Raw genomic sequence first — 16,421 nt, forward strand, 5'->3', positions numbered from 1 at the left:
GAAGTTTAACCTGCAGGAGATCTAACCACTGTTTTTCTCCTGCCAGCTCCTGAACTTTGAACCTGATGTGAAGTTCAGAGTTTGCCCATTGCTTTCCATGAACAGAAATCCAGACTGTCCAACTGCTGACTCATTCCCCAAGGATTCAATCTGATCAGTTAAGTTACACTTTCCTTATAAAACAAAAAGAAACAACAGCTCCTCAAGCACTCCCTTTTAACCACCCTTAGTTCCACAATTTCTCTTCATGGTACCTGCCACATTTTGGCAATAGTAACCACATCCACCCATTTCCAAATGATGTCTCAAAGGTCATTCCAGCATGCACCATTTTTATGGCACTTTGGGAAAAGCACATGTTTAGAGGACTTTTCCCTTTACAACAACAAGTATTCAAACCCTTCAACACTCTTGTCCTTCTACAGAACTGTCACACATCAGCTATCAAAACCTTTTAGAACCAGAAGTAATTAACAGAGCTGTCAATTTTAACTTTTTTCAACCAACCTTGGGTCACAGTCAATGAGTGCCCAACCTCCATGGAATTTTTCATCATCTGGCAAGAGCAGTTTCATGTAGCTCTGCAGCAGCTGGCTGATCAGTTCCTGGTGGCTCCTCAGGTTCTCCTTGTGCAGGGCTTCATGCTCCTTCTCTTTTGTAAATATGGAGTACAGGTCCTCTGTCACAGGGATACCCTGCATCAAATCTAAATAAACCCCAGGAAACACCAAGCAAGACACAGTTAAAAGTGATATATGGCAAGAGTTTGTAAATTCCTTCCAAATGCTGCATTTTAATGATGCTCTTGGGAGTCTTTCTGAAGAGAATGTTGCCTGTAACTGAAAACTCAGAAGATATAACCCTACTTTCAGTGAAAAACAAGAGTTCCTCCTAATTTTAAGAGATACTTGCTACACAAATTTAATTTTGTCTTAAAAAAAAGAGATGTTACAAGACATTTAATGCTAAAATGAAGCTGGGGCAAAGTCTCCAATGAGTCACACTGCATGCAATCCCTCTGAATTCAGTGTTGCTTAAATTCCAAAGTGAGTGAGACTGTTCCTTGTGGAGTCCAGTACAGAATGTATCCACTCACAATGCTTTTAAGCAACAGGGGGGAAAAAATCAGTCAGAAAGACAAAACCAGTATGATTTAATATTCTTTTCTAAACACCACAGCTCAGCTGGGTTGAAATTGTGCTCTTACCTATGACTGCTTGCCTGTAAGCGTCCCTGAAACGGTTCAGGTAGTATCTGTTTGCAGAGTTCACTCCATCCTTCATCACTCCTGCCAGCTTTCTTTCACCAGTCCTTGTGAAGTCACCCTGTCACACAACACATGCAAATCTTTACACCAAAATTTGGAGCAGCAGCCTCAGCTCAAAGGATTTGGCACTCTGAAACTCAGAACTCAATAGATGGCAACTCAGGAATTATCTTCAAGTAACTATTTCATATAGAAGTTGAAAATATTAATTTTTTCAAAGAGCAGCTTCTGGCATTGACTCTGCAGAGAATCCTGTGGTTTTGACAGACTTAATAGTTTCAGTAGGAAATTCCAACACAAGACAAATCTGGACTTATAAGCCAGCTAACACTGAAGCAGGACTTTCAACACATCAATCACTGTGATGCTTCAATACCTCTGAAATAAAACATCCCTTTATTTTTTGGCCTTTAATGTAAAAGGAACACTACTGGAACAGTAGAGAAGGCTGAAGCTCACTGTAAAATGGTTTTCATCTCACTGCTTTTGCTACCAAAACAAGACAAACATAACATACTGGGGGAAAGCGGCACATATCCTCACAACCTCAGAAACAAAAGGAATTTTCTAGGCCACGGAAGGCTTAGAATTTGAATAAAAAGTTGTTTTTGTAGTTACACTTCATTAGAGGATTCCATTTTCAGAGACACACTGGCACAGAGCATTTCTAAAAGCAACATCAACTCCTATGAAGAATATTTCAAGTATGTTTCACTTTCAAACTAAAAGAAATACCACAATTAAAATTAATTAATTTAATCCATGAACCTCAAAAGTGAGTGGAGAAATCTTCCAGGAGAAGGCCTGAAAATTTAGATCTGTAAATTAAGGTCTGCACTTCTGATTTAAAGTTTAATATACACAATGAAAACAAGTATGTCAGGCTGTATTTCGTATTCTTTTTTAAATATTAGTGCAATCAACTAACCAAAGCTCCGTGGAGATATTTAAAGAGAGATTTAAGTGTTAAGCATTTCCACCATGATTTTTTCTTATGCCAAATGCAAATAGTACTAAAATTTGTTCCCCCAGTTACACAGAGCAAATATCTCAAATTCCATGACTTTTCAAAGCAGCAGAAGTACAGAGCAAAGAGTTTCATGCTTGATCTTGGTAGACAGAGTGTATTACAGCTAATTAAAAAGAGTCTTTAGAAAATATAGCTAATTAATACCACCCTACTACCTACATAGCCTGATCTCCAGAACTTTAGAGTATTTTTTAAGTATTGTAACTGCTTAAAAGTACTATAACCATGATAAAATATAAATGGATGTAATAATTAATATATCTCTCAAACTCTTATCCCTGCTCTGGTTTTTGCTGAAGAGAACAGAATGCAGGTGAAGTGCAGGGAGCACTCAGCTCTTCTCTGATTCACATCAAGCACGACACAAGACATTATTCCATTGCAAACCCTCATCTCTCCAGAACAAAACCACACAGAGAACTTAATGAACTTTTAAATATCTGTCTCAGGTTGGAATGCAAGATGTGGCAGGGGTGTGTATTCTATCCCCATTTGTCAGAGGTGGGCAGTTATTTTCTGTTCATGGGGCAGTTTTCTTTATCTCTCCCACAGCCAATCCTCCCTCAGTGGGTTGTTTGTACTCTTGCATTTGTATTTTTAATTTTCCTATTAAAGAACTGTTGCTCCTATTCCCATATCTTTGCCTGTCAGCTCCTTAATTTCAAAATCATAACAGTTCGGAGGGAGTGGGTTTACATTCTCTGTTTCAGAGGAGGCTCCTGCCTTCCTTAGCAGGAAACCTTTCCAAACCAAGACAGTATCCCAGGGTTTTGCAGTGCACATGAGCCCCGTACCCCCAGGCATTCCCGGGGGCAGGTGAGACTCCCCCCTTACCTTCAAGGCTGCCGTGCCCGCGTACTGCCGGCTTATGGCATCGCCGTTGTTGGCCCACATGATCTGGTAGATCCTGTTGCATTTCACTGGCAGAGGCTGCTCTGGTGGCATCACACCCAGTTTTTTGAGCTGGAATTGGACATACGTATTAATTCAGTGCCCAAAGTAAAAGTCATTCTCAGTATCAGAGCTTAGTGAAGTAAATGGAAATGCTGGCCAAGTGTTTAATTGTTAGATTTGGTATGACGGGGGGAGGAAGCCATTGTGCTGATTTGTCAGATTAGATTAATGAATTGGTGGTTTATTGCTAAACATCACATCACTGGAGGCAGCAGTAACATTAATTATGGATGTTAAGTCAATCATCAAAAAAATGAGCTGAAGGAAAACAAGTTACTGTAGATTTTCAAGATACATGAAAATTTTCAATAGAGAATCATCAAAAAACAGGCATCACAATTTTAAAATAAACACGTTAATATGTCTTCTATTGCAAAGGCATGACCTCAAGGGTCTGAACACAAAAAAAATAACTTCTTGTGTTGGTTTATTATGAGTGCTCGCGCATTTTGGACAGTTACTGTTTGTCACTGATACCAGAGTAAGATATCTCCCTCTTAGAACACCCAGTCCTTCAGTTTTCCCCAGATAAGCCGTGGGTACAACACCAACATCAGGCTTTGTACACACACTGAGAGGGTAGAGCAGCACATACAACTGCAATGCAGTCACTAAATGACAGGGATAACTTGGAATAAATCATAGGAAAACTTCCATTTACAACTGCTCAAGCACTCCTTGCAAGTTAGATGAAAATTAACACAGAGCTGCTCATTAACTCTGAAAGCCCTCTCGAGATCCCAGATGAGAGAAAGCAGTGGTTCCAAGGAAGAGAAGTGTGAGGTACAAGGAACCCTCAGTCCTTCACTCCATGCCACTGACCCTGCAGTGCTCAGGGCATTTCTCAGTCATTAACTGATCCCCAAGTGCTTCAGCACCAGGATGAGAATGATGCAGCACATCACAAGCTCACAGTTCAGCAATGATTAAGCCTCTTCACAACAATCTGTAACACCCTTGTTTTTGAAAGAATTGCCTTGGAACTCGAGAGTTACCCTGGATAGAAACCCTGTTCTAAAATAATGACTGTGGGATTGCTGATCCCTCCCCTGGTCCTCAGCACTCCTATGTCAGGAGCTCATAATAGCAGATCACAAAGAGGAACTGCCAGATCACTTTTCACCCTAATGAAGGGCCCAGTTCAGCCTTTCTCCTTCACTTTAACCATAATCAGATTTGCTCATTTTGGGCTGTGACTGGGGCTTTGATGTTGCAGTTACAGGACATTAGGTCTGCATTAGGTCTGTAGCAGTAGTATGTCAGTGAAGTCTTCACAAGGGAACAGTCACCACTGAGCTTCTAGAAAACAAGTGAGGGCCAGAGGAAAGAGGAAAACTAAAGGAAAGTACTCTCAGTCTGCTTGGAAATCCCTCCTCTGTACAAGAACTATTCCACAGCACAACAGTCACAGCCATCAGGGCTATTTACATCATTAATTAATTTCTCCACACACAGAAGGGACAACTCATCTCCCTACTTGCTGCATCCCAGTATTTCACTTCAAAGCTCCTAAAATAGCACCCAACTTGTTAGATTTTAGTTCTTTAATATCATTTCAGTGAGGCACTTGGGGGAGAAGGTGTCTTGTTTCTAAATTCTGTATTCCTACGTAACTTAAACTGAAATTACTAAATCCAAACAAGACAATCCTCTCCAAGCTGTGGGCAGTCAGTCCTTTCTGAAGGAGGACAGAAGGAGGCATCACTGTTCTGTAATTATTTAGAATTTTGCATTTGTATATATTATTCCTCTCAGCTTCATGGCACTCCAAGTATTTTGCAAAGATTTTTTCGTAGAGGTCAGTTTAGCATTTTTCAAACACACAGGTTTCTCTGTGAACAACAATGAAGGTGAGAGGCACTCAGCACGTGGCAGAGCCCCTCAGTGTGACGTGCCTGCTGCTCCATGACCACTCTGGCAATAGCAGCCTGCACCACGTTGGTCCGATCCAGGCAGTCCATGCAGTTAACCCGGAAAATCCCCTCCTGCTTACAGATCACCCCAGCTTGGTCAACCCTGTCAACAGGAAGAGAACAAAAGCACACTGAGAAACTGAAAATCCAGTGTAATACATCAGCTTCTACAAACAGTAGAACATTTTACACATGGAGCACTGTTTATGGATGCACTCACACCCCAGTCACACCCCACACTGAATTATCTCCTCTTGTTCCAACTTCTCCTCCTCTTTAATCTAGGCTGGATTTATCAGACATAAATCCTACTGAGGCCACAAACTTGAGATGCAATCAGATGCTGAATTCAACTCATGCATACATAATACAAGCTTTCAAGAGCAAAAGCATTTAATTTCAAAAACAGAGAAGCCAATTATAATGACAGCAACACAAAACAACTGACTGAGGCTGCAGCCACACGTGTTACCCAAATGGATGAACTTTAACCAGTTCAAACTAATGTCTGCTTGCTGTCAAGAGTAAGGCTGTCATTCTAGAGCTTGTGGGTCAAATACAGAGTGTTTCACATTAAATGTGAGCGACCCTAAAAGTGTGAAATGCAGAAATGCAGTAAACCCTGGGCAGGAAACAGCACCTGAGAATTTCTGCTGTCACATGGGTAGAACACCAACACTTCAGAAGACAAAAACTCTGACAAACAAGCTGGACACCGAAAGAGAAATATAAAACATATTGGTTTGGAGAAAATTAAGGCAGCAGAATATCTGCTCTTTGTTGATGTTTTCCTCCACAAATGTTCCCTACTAGTCTCAAAACAGTTGAGTACCTACCAGCACCACTTCATGTCAAGAATAATATCATGAATGGCATCAGTCAGTGTTTGAACATTTTCAAACTTCATTCCTCGGCTGAAACACAGAATTTCACAAAAGTTAGTTTGAACTAGAGCAGTGACTCTACTTAACAACTTATTTGTACTGTTAACAAATACGATGTTTTGGCCAAATGAGAGAGACAAGCATTCCCTCCCGCAATGAGCTTTAAACAGGAGCCAAGATTCAGAGCTATTTTGCAGTACAGTTCAACATCCAAATCCAAGGCAAGAGGTTAAAAGATCACTAAATTCTCAGGACTCTGCATTTTTTTAATACTGCTTCCATTAGGAAGAGTAAGTGTGCAGCTATTCAGGCATGTGCAACATTCTGTTCTCATTTTAGTCTCAAGAAGAGTTGCTACTGTAGATTTGGAACTGGGATGGTGAGTCCTGCTTTGCCAGTGATTGTACAGAGAAAACCACCTGCAGACACATCACCCCCTCCTGCCCCTACCCCATCTGCTTATTTTTCAGAATTGTTTTCAATTCACTCCTGCTCACAGTGCAGAAACAGTCCTGGTCACTACAGCTGTTTGTAGAAAAAAAGTGAATGAAGGAAAATGAAAATTCCTCTAAACAAAAGATTAATTATCAAATCAATCCGGGGTGCCAACAGTCCTACAGAACTCTCAAAGGCCAATACTGTTCTGAGAGGGATTTCCCTTCCCACCACCCCCTCTGACAATATCTACTAATGCCATACTCAGCCAGCCACTAATGCTCTCCCGGGCCAGCTGCAACCCCTAGATTAAGTTTGGAAGTGGAGATTAAACCAGTTGAGACCCCACACAAATGCAGCCTGCTTGAGGGAAGCAGGGGAAATACGTCCCTGTGACAGATGACATGCTTGGGCATGTGAGCACTGCACAGGAGCATCAGAGAGCAGTCATGAAAACTGCAATTACTCGCACTGGATTAAGATAAAATCCATGTATTTTATACTGAAATAACAGCATCAGGGTCCTGAAAGAACCCACTGTGGTTTTATAGAAACAAGCAAGAGAAACAGAAATAGAGAATTAAAAGCAAAATGCTACATAGCTTGAAAAAGCAGGTCAGCCACAGCTTTACACTTATGGCATGCTTAAGGAAACTTAAAATGTGTGACAATTAAGCTTTGCCCAACAAGTCACTGCATATTTAACAGGTCAGGGACACAACATCACAAACAGCAGTGCTTGCTTACCTAAGATTTAAGTTTTATAGTGCTTTAGTTTGAAAACTGTATTGTTGTCTAAAAAAACAGTGTTTCATGCAGAAGTAGAAATAATGACTCTTCTCCTCATTTATACTTGCCTTTCATGCCAATAAAAAAGATGCAAAGTGACATTTCTAAAAGGTTTCTTACCAGTGCTCATGGAAGTCAAATGAAACATAAGTCAGATTTGCATTGTTGTACAGAAGAACTTGTTTAAGGTAAGCATCTCCAATAATCTTCTCTCTGCCTGTCTGATCCACCAAGTTAATAATAACCTGTTCAAAAGTTTAATTATTTAACACTCATCATCTGCTACACAACTTGCTTAGATTTACACTATGCAATAACAAATAGCTCAAGAGTTAAAAATTCATAGAAATCTTGCTGAAGTTACTTTGATAGATTGTACCTAAGACAAATAAGCTCCAACAGACCCCTGCCTACACAAATTTAAATGCATAGGACAGGTTCACAGAAATAGGGTTTAAACATTGCCATAAGTTATTCCTAGGTTTTACTGGTTATTTACAAGGATATTTGAAAAACCTAAAGTAAAATTCTATTTATGCATGAATCTTCCCATTGTCAACAAGCTTCAAAAAAACCCCACACTACATCACCAAGAAAAACAACCTAAAAACATCAACTTTCAACCCCTGCATTTTCATGAGAATACTATTGTGCCATGTAGCACTCACCTGCTTTTTGTAATTTTTCAGCTGTTCTTCAAAGTGTGCACGGAAACAGGACACGGTTTCATTTTCACCTACAAGGCAGAGCAGTGTTAGACAGAAACAGCCTGTTCAGCAATAAATCCTGTTTGATGTATTAAATCATGCCCAAATTTGTACTCTAAAAAACCAAGATACCTTAGCTTAAAGATAATAACACGTAGTACAAAATTACTTTTAAAGGTCTTTCATTAATTTGCTCAGCTTTAACATTGCTGTTATAAGCAAACACATTCTTGAATTTTGCTGCATTTTGGTTTTTGTGCAGAGGAGATGGGATAAAACTTTAACTTTTAAAAAGCCTGCTTCATCCTTCTACATATGCACCATTCCCACATAAACATCTCTTCCAAATGAAGAGTTCCAGGGGACCCTGATTTTCACATTTTTCTCCCAAACACTTACTCTTGTCCAGCCGGGGCCGTGGGTTGTATCTGTATCCAACTTGGCTCCAGAAAACAGGCACAGAGCCTCGTGTTTGGATGTAGGAAAGGGTGTGGTTATGGACATGGATCAGCTGCTCTGTCTCTACATAATTTGCCACGTTTCCATTTTTATCAACACCTCTCCGCTTGTACCGCATTCCTGGGGGAACGAGAGCGGCCAAGTCACTTTAAAGTATTTGCCTTAAACATTAGTAATTTATGTCACTGGTTTTGACAATGCTAACCCAAAACATGAGTTGTATCCTAAATCCATGATCAACAGCAGAAGTCACTCCTATCCTAGTTTATTCCTCAAAAGTTACTTTGACTATATGGATAAAGTTTATTTACTGGTACACTATGAGCAGCAGAATGTAAGCTGACAGGACGAGGCAAATTAAAGTCACAAATACCTCTGGTCCATCTTAAAAGACACTTTTCTTCCTGTTCTGTCATGTTTAGCACCAAGCTTTACTTTAGTGCTCAATATTTTCCATGAACCTAAAGGCCACTTTTACTGGCAGAGACTCCACTTCTCACAGAGATCCCACAAGCAGCCCAAGAGGATTTGCATGTTCCACAAAGCAGAAGCCTTCCCCTCCTTGTTTTAATTTGTGTAACTAATTCTGCACATTAAGAAGAGATAAAGCTCCTCTGACTACAGTTTTATGCCTACCCAGCTCTGAACTGCTCATTAAACAGAAATGTGTTTGCATATCCTTGAGTCAAAGGAGAGCACACCATTATTTCAGAAAGGATGCAGGTGGTAGCAAAGGACAGGGAAGGAGGAAGAGTTGGAAAAATATTCAAGGTCATGGAAATTCAGTTCCATGTCTGGATGTAGCACTGAACCAAATTTTTGAGCTGAACCTTGACAGCACAGACAGGAAGAGGTAAAAAGCAGGGAAGGAATGTAAAATACCTATAGTAGGGATCTATATAGAGAAACTGTCAAAGCAGCATTACAGCCTTTAATCACACAGGGAGAAAATTCTACACAGTTTATGCTCTGGACTAGAAATCAGATAAACAAAATGATATTCATAGTAAGAAGGAATCAATATGAAATTTTCCTGCTAGAATTCACTTGCTGTATCTGTGTAACAATTTAGTATGGAAAAGGAAAACTACAAACTAGGTACTACTCTGAAACCCTCAAGTATTTACTCCAAGTTGTTCTGACAAACCATTTTCCTTGGAACAGAATTAAATGCATCCAAGTGAGCTGTGGTACAAAGCTACAGTTCTATAGCAGGGCAAGCTCAACAGATTTTTTTTTTCTGGGTTTTTTTAGTATGTTAAAAACCCATCTGTATAAGAAAGGAGTTGGAGACATTAGAGTGTGTCTTCATAAAAATCAGACAGACTGAAAAGCCTGGAGCTGAACAGGATTTATGAAGCTGTAAAGTGATTCAATCTTTCTTTCTGTGATCCTAAGGACAAGGAATAATTTGTTTGCCTAGCTACTCTAAGGCAAATAAGGTACAAGACCAAAGCATGGTCACATTTCACACCTTGCCACTAATGAACATCTCCTAGGACACAGGCATGCACACACGTGGCTTTTCAAGCCTCTCCAGCTGCTGCCAAAGCCCTCAAAGACCTTTGAAAATTTAACTCCCATCCAAGTCTACCAAAATATATCAGCACAGAGTTATAAGCAAGGTCCTAATCATGGGGATCTCTGCAAAAATGGAACCCTACCCTCAGGAATGTGACCTCCAAGGATGCCCTCAGTGCTCCTGAGCAGACCAGTGAAGCTCACTCAGCAGCCAGCCCAAGTGACAGTGTACAGTGCTGGAGGCACTGCAGCCTCTCCTCTCCCTCCTCCCAGCAGGGCAGGCTGCAGTGCAGACTGACAGGGGCTGGCCATCTGCTGAGCAACTCAGTGCTGGAAGCCTGGATGCTGAGAATTTCTGTGCTGCCAGGCACTGACTCCCAAGAGAACACTGCATTGACCTGAGGGCACAGAGAAGGCTTCCAAAATGGAATTAAAGAACTGGGATTGTGGGTGTGGGGTTTGGATAGAAGTGTGTAATGTCACATGGTGGAAAACTTAAGAGTTTAAGGGTTTAGAAAAAAAAGAAGCAAAGATTGAACAACTCAGCAGTGCCCACTTTGACCAGCTGCATCCCCCTGCAGTGCCCAGAACCCCCCAGCCCCCTGGGCTGTGTTTGCCTACCAGCTCTGTGCCGACTCCGGCGGGAGATGAGTGCCACCAGAAAGGTTGGGTGGATGTCATCTACACAAGAGGATTCCTGAGGAGGAGTTTCAGGGCTGCTCTTATCATCATCAGAAGATTCACTATAGTTTACTACAAGTTCTTCGATTTGCACAAATCCTTGAATGATGGGGATAATCCAGAAGTCCACTTCAGCATTCTGAAGGGTACAAGAAACATTTACTTTCCTGTTGGTCCAACATTACCTGCAATTATTTCTGCCATTTCTCATTTTAATGAAGCAGTTGCTTCACAAGCTTTTCATGCTTTAATTTTTGCCGTATCTTATTTCTGTAAGAAATAGCAGCATTTTTCCTCCATCAGTCACAGGGCTTTTAAATCAGGAGGAAGGAAGAAAGCACCTTTTTGACCTTTTTATGGAGTCACCCTGCTGTGACTCCATAACCATTTGTTTATGTATAATTATCCATGAAAGAGGAGCAGGGCATAAGGCAAGGTGTCTGCTCTCACCCCTAAGGAAAATTAGACTTGGCCTAAACTGGTATACACAAGTTAGCAACTTAGTCCTTGGTCTATGAAGTTAATTTAAAATGATAGAAGGTCATATATTGAAGAAACAGTGGTGGTTTGCTGCTTCTTTATGTGTTCATTTGCCAGGAAAATGTTTTATTTACTCTGGACAGATGTTGAGAACAACTTGTTCTACACTGTTTTTACACTGATAGCTACTGTGCTCAAAGAGACAAAACACCATCCTCCACTGTGGAGGACCAAAATCTTATCTCAGGGACACTCTGGCATTCAGAGGTTATTTCCTTCCTGGCTCCTCCTCATTATCAAGCTCAGCTCTCTTCAGGGATAATCCATTTCACATAAAAACACAACTCAACTTTACCTTCAGAAATCAGCACAAACACCTAACACCAAGTTATTCTACATTGCTTTATTGTTTTTATGTTTTATTTCAGCTGAAGTTCACTCCTTTGCAATGACCACAGGCTGGCTGGGGAAGAAGGCAGTGCCAGCTGCTCAGCTACAGAAGGCACAGCCCTGACCCTGGCCTGTCTGCCAAGCAGGTTTGTAACCAAACCCCTGCAAGGCCTTAAGCAAACAGCTAAAAAGAACTAAAGAATTGTTCTCATAATACACCTTAGAAATACGACTCACATCAATGCTGATGAGATCTTCAATCATGTGCTTGTTCCAAAAGAATCTGTCATCCACCTGTTCAGAAGACAAAAGGGCAGTTTTTGCAGTATTACAAGTTAGGTTTGGCAGTATCTGTGGGAAGGACACCAGTGTCCATCAGTTTATTCCCCACACCTGCACAGACAAGCCAGAGCTTTACATAAAACACTTCAGGTCAGGTCATGCTGCTGCAGACTTTTGCTCCCTTGCACCTGAGCTGGTTACAGGACAAGGTGTTCAGATGCTGTAAAATGTGACCAGCCAGGTTTGTACCACGACCATTATTGGAAGCTCATGCCCCAGGTGGAAGAAACAATCACAAACAAACAAACACAAGCACTCACTTTTCGCCACAGGGGTAGGTTGGTTTTCTCACACGCGCTCTGCCTCTGCACAGAATTTGTCAGGTCATAGCTCAGGCTGTAGTAAAAGGAGTCTGAATCCATGAACATTTTGAACAACTCCTCCAATAATCTCTTCTCCAGTCTCTCTTTCTCTTTGCTTTCTCTAATCTGAAAGAAAATAATGGCTCTCATGTCTTTCTCTGTGAGTGAAAAAGACTCCAGTCATATCTTCCATTTCTAGCCTTGGAGGACAAACACTTTCCCAGTGATGAGCAGGACCTTAAAATTCCCAGCAAAAATAAACACAAGAGACAGCAGCCTGAGAAACATAATTCTAATTTTAATAACCATTGTTTTGACTTCCTAATCCAATCCATTATTGGTTAAAAGCAGTTAGATGAGATTGTATGGTGTTCTCTGAGGAACCAAATTTTGTGTCCAACTCTATATTATAAGAAATACTTATGCAAAGCAATTTCTAGACTTTTAGAACCTCACTAGAAGCTAATCCTAGTAAAAAAGAACTCTATTAGCAATTCTGCCAAAATTATGTAATTACAAAATGGAAAAAAAAAAATCACAGAAGAGCCACAGCTAAATAATCAAAAAAATTAAACTGGGCATCTAGACAGTAGCTCCACATTCTGCAATTTTTTAAAGGTCTTTGTATTCCATTTGATCATCCATCAAAACCTTTGAATTATAAACTCAACATTTTGGAACAAAGAAGGACACAGCAGAAAACTTTACCTTCTTTTTATTTGGAGCAGACACATTAGATTTAATTTGAGTAAGAGTCTTCAGCAGGAATTTTGTGTCATCTGGGGACTGTGTTATCTTCTCTGGCTTGTTTATCCCAAAATGGTGCTTTTTACAAAGCTAAAATAACGACATGGAATTAAAGCCAACATTTAAATACTCTTTAGAACATTTAAATACTTTTTTGAAAGTCTACAAAAGCAAGATCCTGATGTCCACAAACCTAGGGGAGACACTGAAATAGAGGGGGTACATGCAGGTTTCCATCCACAGCCTGATTCTCACTCTTCTATAAAAGGCATTTTCTCCTGTGATTGTGAGACTCTCTGCCTCAATTTGACATGGCTTGAGTACCCAGACCCACCCCAACTTCCCACCCAAATTAAATTAGCACTACTCATTTTTATTTTTACTTTTTATTTTTGTTCCTTTATCCACTCTCTTTTGGGAAAAAAAAAAATTGCAACATTTTAAGTAAGGATTTCCCTTCCAGCCAAGTTATAGAATTAAGATTCCAAAACGGCATAAAAGCAAGACAATCCATTAAAAAAAACACTTGCTCCTGGTTCAGTAAATCTTATTCTTGTGTGGTATTCCCCTTTTTTATTTTTGTTCTTTTATCCATTCTCTTGGGGAAAAAAAAAAAAAGGCAACATTTTAAGTAAGGATTTACCTTCAAGCCAAGTTATAGAATTAAGATTCCAAAACAGGATAAAAGCAAGACAATCCATTAAAAAAACCACTTGCTCCTGGTTCAATAAACCTTATTCTTGTGTGGTATTCCCAATGATCTTTAGGAAATTTAGGTATTATTTTGTTGCAATTTCCCTCCCCAACAGAACTTGTGATTTCTGTTTAAAAAAATATTTTTAATCAAAAAAATAGTATTTAAAAAAATCACAAAATATTCAAGGTGTTTGCTTAAACCAGGAGAAAGAGACAAGAGGCATTTAACTTTTATTTCACTGAAGCAGGAGGGGGACAGTCAGTGTTCCTTGAGGATGGCCATACCTCCAGTTCCAGATCCTGAGGTTCTGTCTCAGAAAGTGGAATCACTGCGATCTTGGTTATTTTGCACACCTCATGATCTCCTGGAAGTTTGCCAATCAATGCTTTCTGACGAATTAAAAGCAGCCACCATGGCAAATCTGGGAAAAAAGAGACCAGTAGATGCTTTTATTTGTCTTGTCAGGAATTTATTTTGATTAGTGTGACAGAAACCATTTGACTAGAAGAACCCAGTGAATGATGATTTGTTATTGTTGTGTTTTGTTATTATTCATTGCAATAAAATTTTAAAAAGACTTTAAAATATTTATTCAGTCTCTAATATAATAAGGAGATTAAGTATTTCACAGATTTACATTAAAGTTACCCCTGCTTCACCTATAGCAATTAACAATCTCTAGGCTGATGCATTCCCACTGACGGCAGCAGAATTTGAGAACAGCTGGAACTCAAACAGCAAGGTAAGAATTTCCCTTTGTACCTCTTGTCATGTATCAAACAACAAGACAGACACAGGTAACACCTGATTACAAGATTCATGAGTGAAGAAATCTGATGAGCAAACATGGACTGCACCACATAAAGCAGTTTACATGTGTTTAAAGGCTCATGACCTCATTAAAGAGGTGGAGAAATTAGTGAGATAAAAATTAATGAAGATATTGGTGACAGATGCATTCCATGCACACATCCAGCCTCCAGCACTTGCAGCTGCGGCACCCACACTTTAATGAGCCAGGAAACACAGCAAATATTCCCACTGACTGCTGAGGAGTGCCTGCACATTCCCAGATTTCAATCCCTTGGCTAGAGCAGGAGTTGTGTGCTGGGCCTTCAGGAGTCAAAGCAGAAGTTCTGTTAAGGAAGATGGAAAAGGCAGAGGAAGTCCTAGAGACAAACATACACATTCACCACTTCTCCCAGCTGAGAAGCAATTGAGTTCAGCTGAAAAGGTGACATAAAGACATAAAAAGCCTGCTGTGATAGACTTAAATAAGCTCCCACACCTGCAATGGCAGAATGTGTCATGTATTGTGCCTCTGAATATGATACACAGCCTTTGAAAAGTCTATTTAGCAGCTCTATAGCAAATGCAAACCCTGTTCTCCTTGCTCAGTAAATTCTAAACAGTATTTTATCCTCTGAATGCTTAAGAAAAACACAGAAAACCCCAGCAGTTCCTTTTATCTCAACAGGAATAGTCACTGCCAACAGACAACTGTGTGCTGTGACACTGCAGCCTCCCTTGGATTCTGCATTACTGCCTTTAAAAAAGAGATATATTTGTGTTAGGTATTAAGAAGCCTTTAAAATTTTCATAGCTACAGACAGGCTGTGAGAGCCAGAGGGTGCCTCCCAAAAAGGCAGGAGGGGAAGGGGAATGAAGACAAGCACAACTTCTTTAATATGCATGGTCCTGTAAAGGGAGCCCTGTGCTGCTCCTGAACACTGCAGCAGGATCCTAATCCCTGCAGATCAGACACCTCAGGTCAGGAGGGAGCTCAGGGTGTCACCCTGATGGAGCAGAGTCAGCCCTGAGGCTGCAGAAGGCTGTCACTAGAACAATCCAAGCTGTCAAACGAGCACAATCTCCTAAAATGGGTCAAAGGACACCAGACCAGGAGAGGAGAGTGACAGCAATGCCACCCAGTGATCCCCAGTGGCCAGCAGGGGCTGGAGCAGCTCCTCTGTGCAGCTCTAGGAATTTGCCTTTTAGAACACCTGCCTTTGCCCCAGCATCCCACCCAGCAGCCACGGGGAAAGGGAAGCTGAGGAAAATGACAGATTTTATGCAACAGAGAGAAGACCAATGAATAGGTTAAAAAAATCCTTTTGCAAAGAAGAAATTGAAATGCTGCCAAACCCACCAGCAGCACATAAAGATGCCTATCAGTTCATCTGAAAATGTCTACCCTTTCTATGCTGATTTCTAGTAGGCAAACCCAGCAGTGTCTGAAAAGCCAGGGCAATCCAAGCTTTTGCAACCTGTCCAGGCAGGTATTCCTGCTGGGCAGTCCTATAATCTCATTTATTCCCACCTGCAGAAGGCTGGCCACACAATTTAATCCTAGGAGATCACCAGTGTATGTCAACAAACAAAACTCTTCTAACAAAGGCAACCATCTAGATTTCCAGTGAATTAATCAGTATGGTTCTATTGAAGATCAGTACAAGGTAAAGGCATTTCTGAGTAGGTATGCCACAGTAAAAAACTGAAAAATGAAAAATCCTTGCCCAATCTTCCCCCTACCTATACTAACAAATCCTGTTAGCTGTAAACAAGAACTTAAGAGCTTTATACAGACAAGTGAGTTGAATACCCTTTTGTCATTTTTAAAAATGCCGTGAAATGTCATCTTGGTGTACACTGCAAAACTCTTTGTATTATAGCCAGAGCCACAGAACATTAAAAGAAAACAGGAATTCACTAGCAGATCAAAAGTAAACAGTCAGGAAGTAATTATGCAGATAAAGTATGCCCTGAAGTAAAAGCTTCAACAATAGCCATAAAAGCAGCACATTATAATAGCCAGCAATACCT

The 16,421-nt window shown here is 40.4% G+C and overlaps 1 protein-coding gene across 1 annotated transcript in view; it reads right to left on the reverse strand.

The window, feature by feature from the left end:
- Positions 1-16,421, reverse strand: part of INPP5F (inositol polyphosphate-5-phosphatase F) — a 39,157-nt gene that overhangs the window by 5,716 nt on the left and 17,020 nt on the right. Inside the window, exons 4-16 of the mRNA XM_041461391.1 lie at positions 13,883-14,019; positions 12,863-12,991; positions 12,113-12,280; positions 11,748-11,804; positions 10,581-10,779; positions 8,379-8,558; positions 7,941-8,008; positions 7,393-7,517; positions 6,001-6,078; positions 5,147-5,267; positions 3,132-3,260; positions 1,208-1,325; positions 508-706 (exon numbers count right to left, since the gene is read on the reverse strand). Of these exons, the coding sequence (XP_041317325.1) occupies positions 508-706; positions 1,208-1,325; positions 3,132-3,260; positions 5,147-5,267; positions 6,001-6,078; positions 7,393-7,517; positions 7,941-8,008; positions 8,379-8,558; positions 10,581-10,779; positions 11,748-11,804; positions 12,113-12,280; positions 12,863-12,991; positions 13,883-14,019 (1,708 nt within the window). The remainder of the gene's footprint in view (positions 1-507; positions 707-1,207; positions 1,326-3,131; positions 3,261-5,146; positions 5,268-6,000; positions 6,079-7,392; positions 7,518-7,940; positions 8,009-8,378; positions 8,559-10,580; positions 10,780-11,747; positions 11,805-12,112; positions 12,281-12,862; positions 12,992-13,882; positions 14,020-16,421) is intronic.

This window comes from Pyrgilauda ruficollis, unplaced genomic scaffold, assembly GCF_017590135.1.
Source record: "Pyrgilauda ruficollis isolate IOZ18807 unplaced genomic scaffold, ASM1759013v1 scaffold15, whole genome shotgun sequence".
Classification (NCBI taxonomy): Eukaryota; Metazoa; Chordata; class Aves; order Passeriformes; family Passeridae; genus Pyrgilauda; species Pyrgilauda ruficollis.